The 21,909-nt window shown below is 50.5% G+C and overlaps 2 protein-coding genes across 3 annotated transcripts in view; one reads left to right on the top strand and one right to left on the bottom strand.

Annotated features, from left to right (window-relative positions):
• The window catches only part of TBCD (tubulin folding cofactor D), a 148,234-nt gene that overhangs the window by 27,580 nt on the left and 98,745 nt on the right, over positions 1-21,909 (top strand). Inside the window, exons 9-14 of the mRNA XM_073579958.1 lie at positions 11,613-11,658; positions 12,670-12,802; positions 13,897-14,027; positions 14,261-14,321; positions 14,702-14,776; positions 15,437-15,531. Of these exons, the coding sequence (XP_073436059.1) occupies positions 11,613-11,658; positions 12,670-12,802; positions 13,897-14,027; positions 14,261-14,321; positions 14,702-14,776; positions 15,437-15,531 (541 nt within the window). The remainder of the gene's footprint in view (positions 1-11,612; positions 11,659-12,669; positions 12,803-13,896; positions 14,028-14,260; positions 14,322-14,701; positions 14,777-15,436; positions 15,532-21,909) is intronic.
• ZNF750 (zinc finger protein 750) overlaps positions 17,283-21,909 on the bottom strand; it is an 8,387-nt gene continuing 3,760 nt past the window's right edge. For both annotated transcript variants that reach the window (XM_073579664.1, XM_073579665.1), the window contains exons 2-3: positions 19,192-20,609; positions 17,283-18,261 (exon numbers count right to left, since the gene is read on the bottom strand). In XM_073579664.1, coding sequence (XP_073435765.1) covers positions 17,676-18,261; positions 19,192-20,498 — 1,893 coding nt within the window. In that variant the 5' untranslated portion in view covers positions 20,499-20,609 and the 3' untranslated portion in view covers positions 17,283-17,675. The remainder of the gene's footprint in view (positions 18,262-19,191; positions 20,610-21,909) is intronic.

Below are 21,909 nucleotides of genomic sequence, written 5' to 3'. Positions count from 1 at the left end.
GGCCCTGCTGTAATTACAGACAAATCTGTGTAGTGACGTTCCTCCACCAGAGGGCGCTGCTGTAACTACAGACAGATCTGTGCACTGACGTTCCTCCACCAGAGGGCGCTGCTGTAACTACAGACAGATCCGTGCACTGACGTTCCTCCACCAGAGAGCGCTTCTGTAACTACAGACAGATCTGTCCACTGACGTTCCTCCACCAGAGGGCGCTTCTGTAAATACAGACAGATCCGTGCACTGACGCTCCTCCACCAGAGAGCGCTACTGTAACTACAGACAGATCTGTCCACTGACGTTCCTCCACCAGAGGGCGCTGCTGTAACTACAGACAGATCTGTGCACTAACGCTCCTCCACCAGAGGGCGCTGCTGTAACTACAGACAGATCCGTGCGCTGACGCTCCTCCACCAGAGGGCGCTGCTGTAACTACAGACAGATCTGTCCCCTGACGTTCCTCCACCAGAGGGCGCTGCTGTAACTACAGACAGATCTGTGCACTGACGCTCCTCCACCAGAGGGCGCTGCTGTAACTACAGACAGATCTGTGAGCTGACGTTCCTCCACCAGAGGGCGCTGCTGTAACTACAGACAGATCTGTGCGCTGACGTTCCTCCACCAGAGGGCGCTGCTGTAACTACAGACAGATCTGGGCACTGACGTTCCTGCACCAGAGGGCGCAGCTGTAACTACAGACAGATCTGTGCACTGACGTTCCTCCACCAGAGGGCGCTACTGTAACTACAGACAGATCTGTGCGCTGACGTTCCTCCACCAGAGGGCGCTGCTGTAACTACAGACAGATCTGTGCAGTGACGCTCCTCCACCAGAGGGCGCTGCTGTAACTACAGAAAGATTTGGGCACTGACGTTCATCCACCAGAGGACGCTGCTGTAACTACAGACAGATTTGTCCACTGACGTTCCTCCACCAGAGGGAGCTGCTGTAACTACAGACAGATCTGTGCGCTGACGCTCCTCCACCAGAGGGCCCTGCTGTAACTACAGACAGATCTGTGCGCTGACGTTCCTCCACCAGAGGGCCCTGCTGTAATTACAGACAAATCTGTGTAGTGACGTTCCTCCACCAGAGGGCGCTGCTGTAACTACAGACAGATCTGTGCACTGACGCTCCTCCACCAGAGGGCGCTGCTGTAACTACAGACAGATCCGTGCACTGACGCTCCTCCACCAGAGGGCGCTACTGTAACTACAGACAGATCTGTGCACTGACGCTCCTCCACCAGAGGGCGCTGCTGTAACTACAGACAGATCTGTGCACTGACGCTCCTCCACCAGAGGGCGCTGCTGTAACTACAGACAGATCTGTGCACTGACGCTCCTCCACCAGAGGGCGCTGCTGTAACTACAGACAGATCTGTGCACTGACGCTCCTCCACCAGAGGGCGCTGCTGTAACTACAGAAAGATTTGGGCACTGACGTTCCTCCACCAGAGGGCGCTGCTGTAACTACAGACAGATCCGTGCACTGACGCTCCTCCACCAGAGGGCGCTTCTGTAACTACAGACAGATCTGTGCACTGACGCTCCTCCACCAGAGGGCGCTACTGTAACTACAGACAGATCTGTGCACTGACGCTCCTCCACCAGAGAGCGCTGCTGTAACTACAGACAGATCTGTGCAGTGACACTCCTCCACCAGAGGGCGCTGCTGTAACTACAGACAGATCTGGGCACTGACGTTCCTCCACCAGAGGGCGCTGCTGTAACTACAGACAGATCTGTGCTGACGTTCCTCCACCAGAGGGCGCTGCTGTAACTACAGACAGATCCGTGCACTGACGTTCCTCCACCAGATGGCGCTGCTGTAACTACAGACAGATCCGTGCACTGACGTTCCTCCACCAGAGGGCGCTGCTGTAACTACAGACAGATCTGTGCACTGACGTTCCTCCACCAGAGGGCGCTGCTGTAACTACAGACAGATCTGTGTACTGACGTTCCTCCACCAGAGGGCGCTGCTGTAACTACAGACAGATCTGTGCACTGACGTTCCTCCACCAGAGGGCGCTGCTGTAACTACAGACAGATCTGTGCACTGACGTTCCTCCACCAGAGGGCCCTGCTGTAATTACAGACAAATCTGTGTAGTGACGTTCCTCCACCAGAGGGCGCTGCTGTAACTACAGACAGATCTGTGCACTGACGTTCCTCCACCAGAGGGCGCTGCTGTAACTACAGACAGATCTGTCCACTGACTTTCCTCCACCAGAGGGCGCTTCTGTAACTACAGACAGATCCGTGCACTGACGCTCCTCCACCAGAGAGCGCTACTGTAACTACAGACAGATCTGTCCACTGACGTTCCTCCACCAGAGGGCGCTGCTGTAACTACAGACAGATCTGTCCACTGACGTTCCTCCACCAGAGGGCGCTGCTGTAACTACAGACAGATCCGTCCACTGACGTTCCTCCACCAGAGGGCGCTGCTGTAACTACAGACAGAGCTGTACAGTGATGTTTCTCCACCAGAGGGCGCTGCTGTAACTACAGACAGATCTGTCCACTGACGCTCCTCCACCAGAGGGCGCTTCTGTAACTACAGACAGATCCGTGCACTGACGTTCCTCCACCAGAGGGCGCTACTGTAAATACAGACAGATCCGTCCACTGACGTTCCTCCACCAGAGGGCGCTGCTGTAACTACAGACAGATCTGTGCACTAACGCTCCTCCACCAGAGGGCGCTGCTTTAACTACAGACAGATCCGTGCGCTGACGCTCCTCCACCAGAGGGCGCTGCTGTAACTACAGACAGATCTGTCCCCTGACGTTCCTCCACCAGAGGGCGCTGCTGTAACTACAGACAGATCTGTGCACTGACGCTCCTCCACCAGAGGGCGCTGCTGTAACTACAGACAGATCTGTGCGCTGACGCTCCTCCACCAGAGGGCCCTGCTGTAATTACAGACAAATCTGTGTAGTGACGTTCCTCCACCAGAGGGCGCTGCTGTAACTACAGACAGATCTGTGCAGTGGCGCTCCTCCACCAGAGGGCGCTGCTGTAACTACAGAAAGATTTGGGCACTGACGTTCCTCCACCAGAGGACGCTGCTGTAACTACAGACAGATTTGTCCACTGACGTTCCTCCACCAGAGGGCGCTGCTGTAACTACAGACAGATCTGTACACTGACGCTCCTCCACCAGAGGGCACTGCTGTAACTACAGACAGATCTGTGCAGTGACGCTCCTCCACCAGAGGGCGCTGCTGTAACTACAGACAGATCTGTGCAGTGACGCTCCTCCACCAGAGGGCGCTGCTGTAACTACAGAAAGATTTGGGCACTGACGTTCCTCCACCAGAGGACGCTGCTGTAACTACAGACAGATCCGTGCACTGACGTTCCTCCACCAGAGGGCGCTGCTGTAACTACAGACAGATCCGTGCACTGACGCTCCTCCACCAGAGGGCGCTGCTGTAACTACAGACAGATCTGTCCACTGACGTTCCTCCACCAGAGGGCGCTGCTGTAACTACAGACAGATCTGTGCACTGACGCTCCTCCACCAGAGGGCGCTGCTGTAACTACAGACAGATCTGTGCAGTGACGCTCCTCCACCAGAGGGCGCTGCTGTAACTACAGACAGATCCGTGCACTGACGTTCCTCCACCAGAGGGCGCTGCTGTAACTACTGACATCCGTGCACTGACCTTCCTCCAACAGAGGGCGCTACTGTAACTACAGACAGATCTGTGCACTGACGTTCCTCCACCAGAGGGCGCTGCTGTAACTACAGACACATGCGTCCACTGACATTCCTCCACCAGAGGGCGCTGCTGTAACTACAGACAGATCTGTGCGCTGACGTTCCTCCACCAGAGGGCGCTGCTGTAACTACAGACAGATCTGTGCACTGACGCTCCTCCACCAGAGGGCGCTGCTGTAACTACAGACAGATCTGTGCAGTGACGCTCCTCCACCAGAGGGCGCTGCTGTAACTACAGACAGATCCGTGCACTGACGTTCCTCCACCAGAGGGCGCTGCTGTAACTACTGACATCCGTGCACTGACCTTCCTCCAACAGAGGGCGCTACTGTAACTACAGACAGATCTGTGCACTGACGTTCCTCCACCAGAGGGCGCTGCTGTAACTGCAGACAGATCTGTGCACTGACGTTCCTCCACCAGAGGGCGCTGCTGTAACTACAGACAGATCCGAGCACTGACGTTCCTCCACCAGAGGGCGCTGCTGTAACTACAGACACATGCGTCCACTGACATTCCTCCACCAGAGGGCGCTGCTGTAACTACAGACAGATCTGTGCACTGACGTTCCTCCACCAGAGGGCGCAGCTGTAACTACAGACAGATCTGTGCACTGACGTTCCTCCACCAGAGGGCCCTGCTGTAATTACAGACAAATCTGTGTAGTGACGTTCCTCCACCAGAGGGTGCTGCTGTAACTACAGACAGATCCGTGCACTGACTCTCCTCCACCAGAGGGCGCTTCTGTAACTACAGACAGATCCGTGCACTGACGTTCCTCCACCAGAGAGCGCTACTGTAACTACAGACAGATCTGTCCACTGACGTTCCTCCACCAGAGGGCGCTGCTGTAACTACAGACAGATCCGAGCACTGACGTTCCTCCACCAGAGGGCGCTGCTGTAACTACAGACACATGCGTCCACTGACATTCCTCCACCAGAGGGCGCTGCTGTAACTACAGACAGATCTGTGCGCTGACGCTCCTCCACCAGAGGGCGCTGCTGTAACTACAGACAGATCCGTCCACTGACGTTCCTCCACCAGAGGGCGCTGCTGTAACTACAGATCTGTGCGCTGACGCTCCTCCACCAGAGGGCGCTGCTGTAACTACAGACAGATCTGTCCACTGACGTTCCTCCACCAGAGGGCGCTGCTGTAACTACAGACAGATCTGTGCACTGACGCTCCTCCACCAGAGGGCGCTGCTGTAACTACAGACAGATCTGTGCGCTGACGCTCCTCTACCAGAGGGCGCTGCTGTAACTACAGACAGATCCGTGCACTGATCTTCCTCCACCAGAGGGCGCTGCTGTAACTACAGACAGATCTGCGCACTGACGTTCCTCCACCAGAGGGCACTCCTGTAACTACAGACAGATCTGCGCACTGACGTTCCTCCACCAGAGGGCGCTCCTGTAACTACAGACAGATCTGTGCACTGACGTTCCTCCACCAGAGGGCCCTGCTGTAATTACAGACAAATCTGTGTAGTGACGTTCCTCCACCAGAGGGCGCTGCTGTAACTACAGACAGAGCTGTACAGTGATGTTCCTCCACCAGAGGGCGCTGCTGTAACTACAGACAGATCTGTCCACTGACGCTCCTCCACCAGAGGGCGCTTCTGTAACTACAGACAGATCCGTGCACTGACGTTCCTCCACCAGAGGGCGCTACTGTAAATACAGACAGATCTGTCCACTGACGTTCCTCCACCAGAGGGCGCTGCTGTAACTACAGACAGATCTGTGTACTGACGTTCCTCCACCAGAGGGCGCTGCTGTAACTACAGATAGAGCTGTACAGTGATGTTCCTCCACCAGAGGGCGCTGCTGTAACTACAGACAGATCCGTGCACTGATGCTCTTCCACCAGAGGGCGCTTCTGTAACTACAGACAGATCCGTGCACTGACGCTCCTCCACCAGAGGGCGCTACTGTAACTACAGACAGATCTGTCCACTGACGTTCCTCCACCAGAGGGCCCTGCTGTAATTACAGACAAATTTGTGTAGTGACGTTCCTCCACCAGAGGGTGCTGCTGTAACTACAGACAGCGCTGTACAGTGATGTTCCTCCACCAGAGGGCGCTGCTGTAACTACAGACAGATCCGTGCACTGACGTTCCTCCACCAGAGGGCGCTGCTGTAACTACAGATAGATTCGTGCACTATGACTTTCTCCCTCCAGATGGCGCCACTTTCCTGCTATCCATCAGCCTTATGTAATGTGTTCAGGGCTTTAGATATGGGAGCGTCACCCCCCCCCCCCCCCCTTCTTCAGTCCATTAACCCCCTGTTGGCCAGCATTAACCCCTTGCCTCCCGGCCGCCGTCTTGCATCATGCAGCGACCTGCTGCTCCCGTCCCGTCACCGCTCCATAATCCGATAATTCTTCTTTAGGGTTTGGCCGCCCAATCACCTGCTCATTAGTCTGAAGCGATACTCCGCTTAAGTAACACTGAAACCGGGCCGTGCCTCGCAGCCATGGCTTTACGACTCCGCTCCGCCACTCTTATAATCCGGCATCCGGTAATCCAGAAGGCTGTATTCCTTCCTGCACTCAGAGGAGTGTTGTAGTAAGATCTACGGGGTCCCATCGCTGTCGATCACAGATTGACATGTCACCCCTCCACTATTGTCCACATCACCCAGCTTTCCCAGAACTCTGAGTGTCCAGAATAACCGATGCGTCCTTCACTTTCCCGCTCAGACCCCCGGTATTGCACCCCGCTCAGGGTCTCCTCACATGACAGCTGCGCCTGTTGGGACTCGTGCAGCAGCTGTACACCTGTCGGCGGCAGCTGTACAGGTGCTCCCCCTTCCCCCACTGTGGGGGTCTGAAAGCATCGTCATAGCCTGCTGGGCGATGTAGTGCCTACATATTGACCCTTTATCAATGGCGGGGGGTGCAGAGGTGTAAGGTTAATCTCCAGGGCCACCACCCTGCGATTACATGTCAGGTAGGTTGGGGCCCCGGGCCTCGTCTCACCCGCCTCTTGCGTGACACGGATGCCATCATCTTCTGGTCGCCTCCAGCAATGGAACTGGAAAAACAATTCATGGTAATTAGGGCCATGAATAATAGTGCGAGGAGCTGCACCATCACTGGCCTACATACCGGGGAGAGGAACAGGACCCCCTGTTGGGTGCTCACTGGCCTACATACCGGGGAGAGGAGCAGGACCCCCCATCGTGTGCTCACTGGCCTGCATACCGGGGAGAGGAGCAGGACCCCCCGTCGTGTGCTCACTGGCCTACATACCGGGGAGAGGAGCAGGACCCCCCGTCGTGTGCTCACTGGCCTACATACCGGGGAGAGGAGCAGGACCCCCCGTCGTGTGCTCACTGGCCTGCATACCGGGGAGGGGAGCAGGACCCCCCGTCGTGTGCTCTCTGGCCTGCATACCGGGGAGAGGAGCAGGACCCCCCGTCGTGTGCTCTCTGGCCTGCATACCGGGGAGAGGAGTAGGACCCCCCGTCGTGTGCTCACTGGCCTGCATACCGGGGAGAGGAGCAGGACCCCCCGTCGTTTGCTCACTGGCCTGCATACCGGGGAGAGGAGCAGGATCCCCACCTTTCATGTGCTCTCTGGCCTACATACTGGGGAGAGGAGCAGGTCCCCCTGTCGTGTGCTCACTGGCCTGCATACCGGGGAGAGGAGCAGGATTTCCCCTCTGCCCCCCCGTTGAGCAATCACTAGCCTAAGAGCCGGGGAGAGGAGCAGGTCCCCCTGTCGTGTGCTCACTGGCCTGCTTACCGGGGAGAGGAGCAGGATTTCCCCCCCCACCCCCCCCGTCGGGCAATCACTGGCCTAAGAGCCGGGGAGAGGAGCAGGACCCCCTGTCGGGTGCTCACTGGCCTACATACCGGGGAGAGGAGCAGGACCCCCTTTCGGGTGCTCACTGGCCTACATACCGGGGAGAGGAGCAGGACCCCCTTTCGGGTGCTGGGTCTTTTTTCTCTTTTGATACATGTTAAATAATTTTTACAAAATGATTCTTTTTATATATTTGTGTTTTTACTGCAGCATGTAAACGGTTAACAGCCGATCTCCAATGACCCGTATCGACAGCGGCCGTCACCTGTGCCGCTGTTGGTGACAAGGCCTCATTCATACGCTGCGGCGTGAAGTGCCGTCAGGTGTTTCCCGTGAACAGACGTTGATATTTTTCTGAGTTTTGTTCTTTCCCGCCCCATGTCGGATAATAGCAGTGTACCTGGACGAGGCTCCGGGCGGCAGAAACAGGTGACACCAGCACAGCCAGGTCCTAGGACCTAGAGGCTGCAAAACGCACAGATTGTTGCCTGAGGTCTCATCATAGCTGACCGGGGTGTGGAGGCCAGATGGAAAGTATGTGACCCCCGGGGTTTAGTTTTGTTTCTAGGACAAGAACTTATTTTCTGTAGAAATAATTTCTGATGAGTACATTGCACAACACAGACTGCTACACTGCATGAGGGATTGTTACTCTTCTGCCTTATATTCCATAGCTGCACTCACTATTCTGCTGGTGCAGTCACTGTGTACATACATTACATTACTGATCCTGAGTTACCTCCTGTATTATACTCCAGAGCTGCACTCACTATTCTGCTGGTGCAGTCACTGTGTACATACATTACTGATCCTGAGTTACCTCCTGTATTATACTCCAGAGCTGCACTCACTATTCTGCTGGTGCAGTCACTGTGTACATACATTACATTACTGATCCTGAGTTACATCCTGTATTATACTCCAGAGCTGCACTCACTATTCTGCTGGTGCAGTCACTGTGTACATACATTACATTACTGATCCTGAGTTACATCCTGTATTATACTCCAGAGCTGCACTCACTATTCTGCTGGTGCAGTCACTATGTACATACATTGCATTACTGATCCTGAGTTACATCCTGTATTATACCCCAGAGCTGCACTCACTATTCTGCTGGTGCAGTCACTGTGTACATACATTATATTACGGATCCTGAGTTACATCCTGTATTATACTCCAGAGCTGCATTCACTATTCTACTGGTGCAGTCAGTGTGTACATACATTACATTACTGATTCTGAGTTACATCCTGTATTATACTCCAGAGCTGCACTCACTATTCTCCTGGTGCAGTCACTGTGTACATACATTACATTACTGATCCTGAGTTACATCCTGTATTATACCCCAGAGCTGCATTCACTATTCTACTGGTGCAGTCACTTGGTACATACATTACTGATCCTGAGTTACATCCTGTATTATACTCCAGAGCTGCACTCACTATTCTGCTGGTGCAGTCACTGTGTACATACATTACATTACTGATCCTGAGTTAAATCCTGTATTATACTCCAGAACTGCATTCACTATTCTACTGGTGCAGTCAGTGTGTACATACATTACTTATCTTGTATTATGCTCAGGAGCTGCACTCACTATTCAGCTGCAGAGCTGGTCCCTTTTCTATGTATGGTAGACATGTGGAGATAATGTGCATGTTTGTATGTTTAACATGAGACCTGTAGTTAAGGATAATACATATTTTACATAATTGGCGGCCGATTACGTGAGCGTTCCTCTTGGAGTTAATGGCCGGGTTGTCAGACCAATGGTTTTTAAGTCACCTGATAAGTGGCACTGGTTGCTGATGCTGTAATACAGCCCTATGTCATGGCATGCATTCCTCACAGGCATGTTTCAAGCACTGCCTAGTATACCGAGCTTTGGGATGTCCTCCCTGTGGCCCCATAAGTCCGAGGCTGAGGTGTGGAGGAAGCTGAGGTGCGGTCCTCATTACTGTGTTATCTAACCACTGCTAAACTGGATCACAATGTTCTTTATACTCCCTGATGGACGGCAATTTATTTGGAGAGGATTTTCTTTGGGTTCCATCAATAAGCTTGTGTTTATTTTTTCTCTGACGAGACAACCCTTGAGTTTTCAACCATGCCAATTCCATTTTTTCATTCCATGATTTCCCCACCTCAACCAATTAGTTTGTTGTACCACCGTAGTGGCAGCTTGCACTAGGTAGGGTGACACTGTACACCTGAGGTTAAAGATTTATATGGGGATCATAACATGAGCTGAGACTTTACAGGGAACCGCCATGGGTACCAACCCCACCCACTAAAAGGTCAACGCCAATAGATGCTAAGTTATTGAAATATTCATTGGTTCTCAGGTGCCAAATACACAACATAGAGAAAAGTATTTGCCCCCTTCGTATTCCACCTAGAGCAGATTTTTTGACTTGCCTTTTTCCGTCCATAGACATTAATATGCAGTTGAGCAGTCTCTAGATATAACAGAAGCTGCTCTTCTAGGAAGGTTTTCTTCAAGGTTTTAAGTGTTTGTGGGAATTGCCTGACATTGTCTGCACTGACTACTTTTTTAGTGGGTGGAATGTAACTTTTTCTCTTAAGCAGAGTTTCTCTGGATATGTTTATGTTCGTACTAGTGCCCCTAAGTTTGAAATCTAAAATGGCCTCTTCCACTGTAGACACTGTAAATGTTCTTTAATAAGAGAAAGGGCAACGCTTCTGCTAATCCCAGGGTGATGAAAGTGTTTTTTTTTCTCCCACACCCCCTTTCTTAAGAGACACCTGTATCATTGGGGTCTAAGCTACGCAGGTGCTTTGCCCCAGGGCACTACCAGCTATTGAAACTTGGCACGGCGTTCAGGGCACTCTGCCAGGGGTTGTGTTTGTCACACACTGTGCATGGTGTGAAATATTTGTCTATTACATGTGACTCTCCAAAAACTCTTTCCCTCTGGAATAAAATTTTGAAAGATAATGGAGTCTTGTAAATGAGGACATTTTCAGGTGGAGTATGACAGGGAATCTATTTACAGGGGGTGGTTTTCAGATCGTATGCAAGGCAAATGACATTAGTCAAGGCAGTTACTGTGCTTTTAAGTAAATAACAGGGGTGGGGATCTCTAATTATGTCTAATTGTCCCAAATATAGCCTGTGTTTACTAAAATTTTCTGGTTTTAGCTCTTTTTTTTTTTTTTTTTTTTTTTTTTTTTTTTTTTTTTTTTTTATAATGCAGGGCTATAGGAATATTATACGTTCGCCAAAGAGCATGACTTCAAGTGGGGCAATAGTCAGGTGGTGTGTACTCACCTGCTTCAGGCTTCAGTCACGGAGTGTAGTTGCTCGTACATTAAATTAGGTACCGCCATGGGTATCTAATGCACTCCCTAAACTGCCGGTGGCAATTAAATTTATGAAAAAGGGTTAGCAGAACTAGAAAATCATGGCTGCTCTGATCCAGAAACAGCGCTCACTTTTCCTTCGGTTTTTCTTTGATGGTGCTGACCTGCAATACTGCACACATCTTTTGATGAGCACACTTTTTTGCTTTTTCTAATTTATGAAAGTAGCTATTTTTCCCCTTTTTAAGAGGTAGTAATTTTGCTTTATCTGTGCACAAATTTAGTAAATTTCCATTAGTTCATGGAATTGGAATGCGACTTCAGATACATTTTTTGCCGCAATCGGTTCCGGAATGCGTCTCGTTACCAGGATTGCTCGCCGAGAGCGGAGGTTTTTTTTTTTTATTTGTCCACGGAGTGGAATGCATTTCATTAACACCCGAGAAGTCATCTCTGCGTGGGCGCCCTGCCAGCCTGTGTTTTAATTACGCTTCTATAGAGCAAATTAGGTCAGCTCTTCCCAGTTCCGCGCAACCGGCCCATCTTTGGTATGCAAATAATGAAATGGGCTATGCTTAATCATTCTGCCATCTTACTGGAAACAGCCAGCAAGTAGGTCAGATCTTAGCTCTTCCAAACAACTCTAGGGGACTGAAATCAGAGTAGCAATATGTAGGGCTGGTTGGGATGTATAGTTCATATTTTAATATATATGTCCTTCCTTTTTCACTGCAGGCCCAGCTTTTCAAGCATGGCAAAAGAGAAGACTGTTTACCCTATGGTGAGACACTGGCCTAAAGATCGAGGTTGTTCAGTATTTTAAAAACATGGCTCCCTTCTTACAAAAACCCCACCACCCCTGTCTACAGGTTGTGCCTGGTATTACAGCTCTGACTCTTTATGTAAGTGTTACAGAGCTGCAGTACTATACTGAACCTGTAGACAGGGGTGGCACTGCTTTTGGAGAAAGGCAACCATGTTTTTTATAATGCTGTGTCTAGACAATTGCTGAAAGTGCAATTCAGAAAAGTTATTGTGGTTAACTGTTTCAGGCTCCACTCAATACTGTCTTTTTTTTTTTTTTCTTTTTTTTCTGGTTCTGTGGAAGCCTGGTGATTAGCAATATGGCTGCTGTGACACCTAGAGAGGTTGTCATTCAGTTATATATCTTTGGTAATATGTCTGCTTGGTTCACTTAGCTTATTTCTTAAGGAGCAGTTGCAAATTAAATTAGGTATCCATGGATACTGAATGCACCCACTAAACTGCCAACGCCAATAACATGAAGCTGAAAGAATGCAAAACATTGCAGCTTTTTTAAGGAACAGCTCCCCACATGTCATTGTGGTGTTTTGGGGTTTTGCAGCTCTTCTCAATTTAAGTGACTGGTGCCAACCTGCAAAAGACATGGTGCTGTTTTGGGGGAAAGGGTGGTGGTGTTTTGAGGGAAAAAAAATCAGCCTTGTTTTTCTTTTGTTTGCTGTTATATATAATTGGCTTTGAAAGTTTAGTGGGTGCATTAGATACCCATGGCGGTACCTAATTCAATGAATGAACGTTTACACACTAACATAAAAGTGCTGTTTATGGAAAAAGAAGCCATGTTTTTATAATTTAGTACAAACATTGTTATTATGAGAAGGTGAGAAACCCCTTCAAGTTGTGATTAATGGGGTGGTCCCGCCTTGCAAGTTATCACTTATGAAAACTTTAATTGGGGATTGTCTGGCAACTTTCCCTTTAATGCTTGCTTTGGTAACATGTACTACTACCTCCATTATCTCTGCCGCAGCCTCCACCGTGCTGAACGCCCTGGATAACTGCAAGCTCAGCGACAGCAACCAGACCGTGCTCCGCAAGCTGGGAGTCAAGCTGGTTCAGCGCCTGGGACTCACATTTCTCAAACCAAAAGTGGCCAACTGGAGGTATGTGGGGTTAGGGGGAGTCCTGTGCGCCACACTCTTCTCTACCATCATGCCTACAGGAGGTAAGAAAACCCACAGAGTAGAGGGATTCACGGGAGTCTCCACAGGCAGAGGGCAAAAATCCCAAAAGTCATTAATGACAGCTCCTCTGTAATGCTAATGGAGCGAGGCTGCCGAACAGGTCGGGCAGCTTCCCGACAGCGCTGCTGACACATGGGAAACAGCTTGGCTTTTACTGCCCCTCTGGCAGCACATATGTCTCATCCAAGTCTAACACTCCCATCATTGATGTCTATGGTTCCCGCAGAGGCTGCATTGTGCCTACCCTTTACTATGCAGAACATAGCAGCCACTGGCTACAGAAATCCGGCAGGGTCCTCATCCTTACCGACCCTCCATCTGATCTCCCACGCTGATAGGCAGGCGGAGGAGCCGTCGTCATCTTCACTACCATTTAAACCCATGACTTCTGGGCTTTTAACACTGATTGGTTAATAAGGGGCTGGAAGCTGAGATTTGGGGGGCTGTGTGCTGGAGATGAAGGAGAAGGCTAAGTAGGAATGGCTCCTTGTGTCTCAGCTTTGTGAACCCCTGAGAAATTAGGGCGGCCATAAATCTTGACTAGATACCGCTGCTAGATAATGGGGTCCCACCACGAGCTCACATGGAATAGCGCTCCCCCAGCTCAGGTCCAGGAGACCACGTTGGGGGTTGGAGTACTGGTGTCCTACAGAAGTTGGGCCATAAGTTGAAGGATTTGGGGCTATCGGCGACCCTGCAATGGCAGTGACCGGAGTTTGACATTAAAATGCACTGGCCGCCCTTGCACTTCACCCTACTCCCCGCGGCACATTGCGGGGAGCCAATGGCTGCTGAATGCCCCTGATGGACACGATCTTAGTCCATCCGTGGCTGGGCCTTATAGGAGACCATCACTATTACTCTACCCTACCCCACACGGTTCCACCCACTGTAAAATAAAAGACGCCGGTCTCTGAAAGTTGGCGACACAGAATTTTTTTGACAATCGCCGGGAAGTTTTTGCCGCACAATGAACGCCGTAAATGACGTCTTGTCTCTCGGCCTCTCCCCAGGTATCAGCGCGGATCCAGATCTCTGGCTGCCAATTTGCTTCAAGCCTCGACCAGCATCCAGAATCCCTCCACAACTTCCTCCCCGGACGAGGAGGAGTACGACATCCCGGAGGAGATCGAGAATGTAGTAGGTACGGGCCGACTTACATTTTTTTGGGGGGTCCAAGGCTGCAGTACCGCTTTTCATCACTATATAGCAGCAGCTGATCTTATCCATAGACTTCAATGCAACAGCGCCCCTCGACTATGAGGTTTTTTTTTTTGTTTTTTTTTACATATACCAATTTTAGAAAGCGGAACAGAGCAGAGCCCGGTCCCTAAATATGTCTTCTATATTAATTTCTCACTTTTGGTCTCCTTACAGAGCAGTTACTGGTGGGGCTGAAGGACAAAGACACCATTGTGCGATGGTCTGCGGCGAAAGGGTACGTGGGCCCACTGGGCACTGAAGTCTTTTTTTTTTTTTTTTTTTTTTTTTTTTTTTTGCCTTCCCCCGTTACAGGTCTCACAGTTGGTAGAGTAAATATCATTGTAGTGAAATTTGCTAAGCCCTCGGGGCAGGAGCTTTGTTTGCTCCTTTACTTCCTTGTCAGTCTGCAGCCAAATCTCCAGATTGTTCCTCGCCTGCACCGGCCCTCGCCCCGCGCCTGCACCGGCCCTCGCCCCGCGCCTGCACCGGCCCTCGCCTGCTCCGGCCCTCGCCCCGCGCCTGCACCGGCCCTCGCCCCGCGCCTGCTCCGGCCCTCGCCCCGCGCCTGCTCCGGCCCTCGCCCCGCTTAACCCATCGTCTGTTTTCCTTTCCCAGGATCGGACGGCTGACGGGCCGGCTGCCCAGAGACCTGGCCGATGACGTTGTGGGCTCTGTGCTCGACTGTTTCAGGTAATTGCAAGACAATATCCACCTGTCTACACAGAGCGTCCTCAGGGGGTTTTGGGGTCCACGACGTTGGAGGATAGGCTTTATCTTGTGTCTGGAATGTGTTGTCGGTAAGGCTCATCAGTGTGCAGGGTAACTGTCGGGTCCTATCTGATGCTGGCCGGAGATTTGTAGGATGGTTACTTGGCAGGATTTCCATAGAGGATCCCCATGCACCTGGAGGCCAGTGCTGACTTGTGCGCTCTCTAAGCACGTCCCCTCCTGTCCTGGGTACACGAACCATTATATATACTGTCCAGACCATGAGATGACGTCCTGTACATTCCTTCAGACCCTCACAGGGATGAACCCCTCAGAACTTCTTAGAAATAGGGATGATACCTTTGTAGGTCCTGAGATACCAAAGTTCCATAGGAATGGTTCCTCGAGACCCCTGCAGGGATGTGTCTTCTTCTCACATGTGTCACTGCCCCCTCACACTTCTCTCCTGTAATACTCTGTGATGCTCTTATTCTTCCCATCCTGTATTAAATGATCATTTTGTTATATCATTCTGGGCAGGTGTGACCCTCATGACCCTCAGTGCCCCCGCATACATCTCTGTCCTCCTGCCAGGTGATTGGTGGAATCTGACTATTTCTTTGCTGTTCCTTGTCTTTGCAGTTTCCAGGAGACCAATAACGCCTGGCACGGGGGCTGCCTTGCCCTGGCGGAGCTTGGCCGGAGAGGACTGCTGCTTCCCTCTCGCCTCTCTGACGGTAAATGCTGCCCCCATTACTGTCCCTTCCTCATTAGTCCCACCCCCCATTACTGTCTCCCGCCATTACTGTCCCCTCCTGTATGAGAAGATGAAACGGCACGCAGTCACCTACCATAATAATGTACTTCCAATGTCTCTCCGCGACGCCCTAGGTGGGAGGCCGCTCTAATCTGGGCTGGTTAACCCTTTCCATGCTTCAGCCAATAGTCTCTGCATTTAGGTCCAGCACGAGGACCTGATTTGCATTGTGTAAGCTTGGGCCCGTGCCATGTTTACCCACTGTCCCGTCCAGGACACCTTTAGCCGCAGGGCCTGCAAGTATAGACTTGTGCCCAGCCCCGTGGGATACACATCACCTACGCGATGGCCGGGCGCTCGCACAGTCAAGGTGACCATCTGTGGATGAGGTGTCGTCACTGTGTTTTCTGTACCATTGTCTGCAGTCACATTCCTCCGTCGCCTCCAGCCATCGGTTCCGGCGCTCACTTTCTCTTGCCTCGGGCCTAATAGCAGAAGAGGTGAACGTTGTGGGTGGATGTCAGGATGGGCCGTCGCCACCACTATTGTCAGCCGGCATCGAGGTCTCAGTGGGCTCCACGCCCTGCAGACACCTGTCTCCTTGTCGCTTTCCCTCCTTCCTCCTCTGCAGCCGCAAAGCAACAGATTGTCACTGTACAGTTTGAATGACGCTCACTGGCAGTCCTATGTAAATCCATGTTATGGTATCACTGTGACTTGTTAACTATGTGTGACCGGCTTGGGCTCTGAATCTGATGCCGGGGGTGAAGGGGGCCTGGGCTCTGTTTCTGCTGCCGGATGGGGGGCGGCCTGGGCTCTGCCTCTGGTGCCGGACTGGGGGGGTGGGGGGACCTGGGCTCTGCCTCCGGTGCCGGACTGGGGGGGGGGGGGGACCTGGGCTCTGCCTCTGGTGCCGGACTGGGGGGGGGGGACCTGGGCTCTGCCTCTGGTGCCGGACTGGGGGGGGGGACCTGGGCTCTGGTGCCGGACTGGGGGGGGGACCTGGGCTCTGCCTCTGGTGCCGGACTGGGGGGGGGACCTGGGCTCTACCTCTGGTGCTGGACTGGGGGGGGGACCTGGGCTCTACCTCTGGTGCCGGACTGGGGGGGGGGGGGACCTGGGCTCTTCCTCTGGTGCCGGACTGGGGGGGGGGGACCTGGGCTCTGCCTCTGGTGCCGGACTGGGGGGGGGGGGACCTGGGCTCTGCCTCTGGTGCCGGACTGGGGGGGGGGACCTGGGCTCTGCCTCTGGTGCCGGACTGGGGGGGGGGACCTGGGCTCTGCCTCTGGTGCCGGACTGGGGGGGGGGGGACCTGGGCTCTGCCTCTGGTGCCGTATTGGGGGGGGGGACCTGGGCTCTGCCTCTGGTGCCGGATTGGAGTGGGGACCGGGGCTCTGCCTCTGGTGCCGGACGGGAGGGGGGGACCTAGGCTCTGCCTCTGGTGCCGGACGGGAAGGGGGGACCTGGGCTCTGCCTCTTGTACCAGACTGGTTCTTGCTGTGGGTGCCAGGCCGGTGCCTGCCATGGGCATCATGTCGGATCAGTTTGACCTCGAAATGCGCTGTAATGAGAGGATGGAAAGACACTGTGTGACACTGCTGCTATCAGTGTGATCTCTAACAGATCTGCAGCACAGAGTATTTCAGGTGAGCAGTTTGCCCACGTTGTAGTGGAGACCTACCCACTCGTCTGTTACCATTTTTAGCCTGTAAGGACCACCCAGATTACTGATTTCTGAGAAATAAAGCCTTTATTGTTTTTATTTATTTTTTTATTCTTCATTTTGTGTGGAAAGCAGAACATAAAAAAAGACAAAACCAGGACGCGTCCGTATCCACAGCGCACGCGCGTCAGTACAGCCGTCAGCCCCTCACCCTGCAGCAGCGCCGGCTATTCTTTATACAAAAATAAATATTACCAATATATAAATATGATTGCGTCCTGACCCGTATCCTTCGCGGGGGGGATGGGGTGAGCAGCGGGGGCGGGGAGAGGACATCCGCTAAATATTAGCTTCATCAGTTCATTAGTCTGTGCTCGTCAGCAAGTACTTCAGATTAGCCAGTTATTGCCTGACCGTAGTCATCGAAAAGCAGCTCTCAGGAACAGCGAGACGGACGCCATCTAGGACATCCTCTGCCTCTTCCTCAGGGTGAAGACTCTGTTGCAGTCAGATGTTTTTGCTTTTTTAGTGGCCGTTTTGCCCACCTCTTTGGAGGTCCCTCTTTTTTGACCCCTCAGTTTGCCATGGCTTTCTTCCTTTTGGTCGCCCAAAGAGGTCACTTGTGTTTGCTCTGGTTTAGCCCCCTGTGTTTCAAAACTGTCCTCCACTGCTCGGGCCGCTGGAACGGGGCTGTATGACGCCAGCTGGCAAAGGGCTACTGCTGCCGATTGCTTCTGCTCATCGCATTGGTCCATCAGCGCCTTTACATCTGCCATGTCAATGGCGTCTTGGTTTGGCGAATGTGGCCTTTGATTTGAAGACTTCTCTTCTGCCTCGTCTTTCCTGCCCAAGTCTTTGACGGACAGGTTCAGCGGCATGTCTTGCTCCATGAAGTCATCGGTGGGCGGTTGTTCTGGGGCGATATCTGTATCTAACTCTACCCTTTTTGAAAGGTTAAGCGGTATGAATGCCTCGTCATCGTCGCTCGTTGATGTGTCACAGTCGGCATCCGTATCTGCAGAGGACATGGCTTCTTCATTGCCAGAGCTGAAATTAAAAAAAATTGGGACAGGTTAAGAACATGGTACTCTTTTTTTTTTTTTTTTTTTTTTTTTTTTTTTTTTTTTTTAAAGCTTCTCAACTATTTACATTGCCTTGCTCTTGATATGGAAGACGTCGTAAGGAGCGTTGGGAGAAGCAAGAAGTGAATCATGGGACGTCGAGGACAAGGTGGAGGAGACCATGAAAATCATTGAGATCAACTAACGTTGAGGCAAACAACTTCTCTATTATTGCCCCAACTTACCCCAGAGATACTCATCTATGTGTACTTTGGCTTAACGGGCTTCGATTTGGAAGAGTGTGGTAAGAGCTGGTCATGAGACCCAGTGAAGCAAAGAGATGGAATGATACAAATCATCATGAGACATTGAGGACACGTTGTATGCCATCAACATCAAGGGGATTGACCAATTAATTTTGAGGCGAACTTCATAGCCAGTTTTTAATTACTCTGACTTGGATATATGTTGAATCTACAAGGTGAGCCATTTATATGGATCCACCTGGGTGGGCCATTTATAAAGATTCAATCCAAAATGGCCGACTTCAAAATGGCAGCCATGGTCACCACCCATTTTGAAAAGTTTTCCTTCCTTCCATATACTAATGTGCCACAAACAGGAAGTTGATATCACCAACCATTCCCATTTTAATTTAGGTTTATTCATATAAAAGGCCAACCCTGTACTTTGACAGTGATTTACATAAGATGTAGAGGACAAGGTGGAAGGTCTCCACAGATATCCTCAAAATTGACCAACTAATTTGAAGATTAACATATCTACGTTTTGTTGCTCAGACTTAAAATGGATAAACTCTTCTGCATCTACATTGATATGAGTTATTGTGAGAAATCAAGGTCAAGGTGGATACTGTGAAAAATCAATGAGATCAACCAATTTCGAGGCAACTTACCATGGAGACTCTCCTCGACTTAGCGAAGTTTGGGAGTCTGTGCTCTTCTTCACCGGCTTGAAAGCTGTTGGATTTTGCCCCACAGTGTCCCACTTTCCTAACGTAGAGGTAGATTTGCTGGACAGGTCGAAGATTCCTTCAAAGCCTTGACTGTTCTGAGTGAAGTTGGTCGGGCTCGGTCTACCAGGAGAGCCAGTAGCTGCACTGGCGGCCCGCGGACTCATCTTCAGGCCCTCACCTTCATGTTTATGCTTGTCTTGGCCGAGAAGAACTTCTTTTTGACATTCTACTTGTTTTTGAGATGGTTCTGAGGAGTAGAAAAGTGGTGGGCTGGAGGTTGGGTAGAGGAAAGATGTGTTGTCCGTGCTTGGTGCCATGGGGGCTTTGGTCAAGCCATGAGATAACTTGAGGCCATATGGTAAAAAGGAGTGTTCGGCTGGCCGGTAGAAGCCGTACGGCATGGGCGAACTCTGCTGGAACTGATGCATCAGTCTGTAATCAATTGATGGATTTATCGGATTCATCGGATTCGGCATGGAGAGCCCTGAAGATTGAATGGGGTAAGGACGGAAGAGTCTGTGGTCTGTGGAACTGAACATGGATATCCTTGAGCTTTCATACATGTACGGGAGGACAGCCGGCACCCCAGTCTCGTAATACTTATATTCTGGTATCATTGGTCTCATGTAATGTGGGATGGCTGGCTTAGGACCAAGCTCCGGTGGAACCAGTTCTGCAGTTTTCCATGGGGTCGATATTAACCTTTGGAAAGCAGACCCCTCACTATGGACTCCTTTGACTGGGCCTACCGGTGGTATGATTTCAGGTAGGTGGCTTCTCTCTGTGCCAACCGGCATAAAGGCCGAAGGTCTTAAAACTCCTTCAATAGCGATTGGCTTTGAAACTGGGCTATGCCCAGTTGGTGAGGGTACAGTCACGTCTTTGTGGTTGATCAGCTTTTCAACGTGTGCTTTGGCGTCCTTATTTGTGGCATCCAGATTGTCTTTGAGATCATCTCTGGTGATGTTGAGTTGTCCATTGGCCACAACAGGCGTGGGCTTCACTAAACCCTCGGGTGATGGCTGTTTGGTCTCCATGCCATTCAACTTTGGGCTCTTGACCGCTCTGTCTTGCTCGGTCACTAGAGTGATGGAGTTTTTGCAAAGCCCATACTTCATGTGGTTGAAGAGATGAGATTTCTCGTTGCAGGTGAACGGACACTGGAAACACTTGTACTTGAACGGCTTTCCTGGAGGTCTCGGGATGTAATGAGGCTTCTTGGGCTTACGCTCCTTCATAATGGACATCTTAAAGCCTCTTGGTTGATCACCAAAACCTCCTTGGAGAAGAACTTCTTCTGCTGCTTTTCACCTCTTGGTTCAGAGTCGTCCGTTCAGCCTCGGAGCAAAGTTCTGTATCTGCAAAGTAGGAAAAGTTAAGAAATTAGGAAACTTAGAAAAAAAAAAATGTCTTCCTGTATCTAGGCAAGCTTCTGTCTCCCAGTGATTTCACTATGAGTGTCCTGATCCACGTACCTGACTGGGCGTCCAGGCAAACTGGCTTAGCAAGGGGAGGGTAATACTCATATAACCGGAGGGTGATTGACAACTCTGCAAGTCACGGAGCTTTCAGGGCGGACCTGCCATTAAATCTGCCCTATTAATATCTTTCAGTAGGGGGCGGTATTTGGATCATACTAAGGGTGTGTGCACACGTTGCGGATTCTGCTGCGGAATTTTCCGCGTGGATTTGTCTAAATCCGCAGGTCAAAAGACCTGCGGATTAGCCTGCGGTTTTCCCTTGCGGTTTGACACCTGTCATGGAGCAGGTGCGAAACCGCTGCGGAATACGCACAAATAATTGACATGCTGCGGTTTTGAAACCGCAGCAAATCCGCGCGGAAAATTCCGCACCGTGGGCACTGCGGTTTTCATTTTCCATTGCTTTTAATGGTACTGTACACCGCAGCAGAAACTGCTGCGGATCCGCAGGACCAAATGCGCGGCGGATCCGCAGCAGAATCCTCAATGTGTGCACACACCCTAAAATTGTGTTTTTTTTATTTGTTTTTTTTTTCCCTCTGGCCGAAAATAAAGGTGAATTTTCAACAGCAGCGAATCTACGACTCCTAATGGTTCTCTAAGGGTCGTACTTTTCACTCGAAAAATCATTGCAAGTATTCTGATGGCGCTAAAACCTTAAATGTAAAGCAATTTACAAAATGGAGAACTTTTTACAAAATTAATGCGTCTTTCTGCTCCTAAAACCATGATGACTTTTTAGCATTGTTTTTCGAGGAATATTTTCTAATTCTTTTATTCCATTTTTTCCTTTTAATTGCTTCTCTAAAATGTATGATATATATTTTTTTTTTCCCTTTTTTTTTTCCCCTTTTTTTTTTTTTTTTCTTTTTATATATTGTTTATATATTTTTATATATTGTTTTCATTTTTGGACACATTTTTTGTTTTTACTTGTGTTCCTTTTTTAGATTTTTTTTTATTACATTAGTTTTTTTTACTATTTCATATTTTAAGCATAGACTTTTTTATTTTACTTGTTTTCATTTTTAGATATATTTTTATCATTTTTGTTTTACTTTTTAATATTTTCATATTTGTGTGTGTGATATATTATTGTATTTTCATTTATTTTTTATTGTAATTGTTTTAGTTTTATGTTTTCATTTTTGAACATTTTTTAGTTTTTATTTGTTTT

This window comes from Dendrobates tinctorius, unplaced genomic scaffold (genome assembly GCF_039654945.1).
Source record: "Dendrobates tinctorius isolate UK_male_01 unplaced genomic scaffold, ASM3965494v1 ptg000063l, whole genome shotgun sequence".
In the NCBI taxonomy this organism is placed as follows: domain Eukaryota; kingdom Metazoa; phylum Chordata; class Amphibia; order Anura; family Dendrobatidae; genus Dendrobates; species Dendrobates tinctorius.
This window is presented reverse-complemented; position numbering and strand designations above follow the sequence as displayed.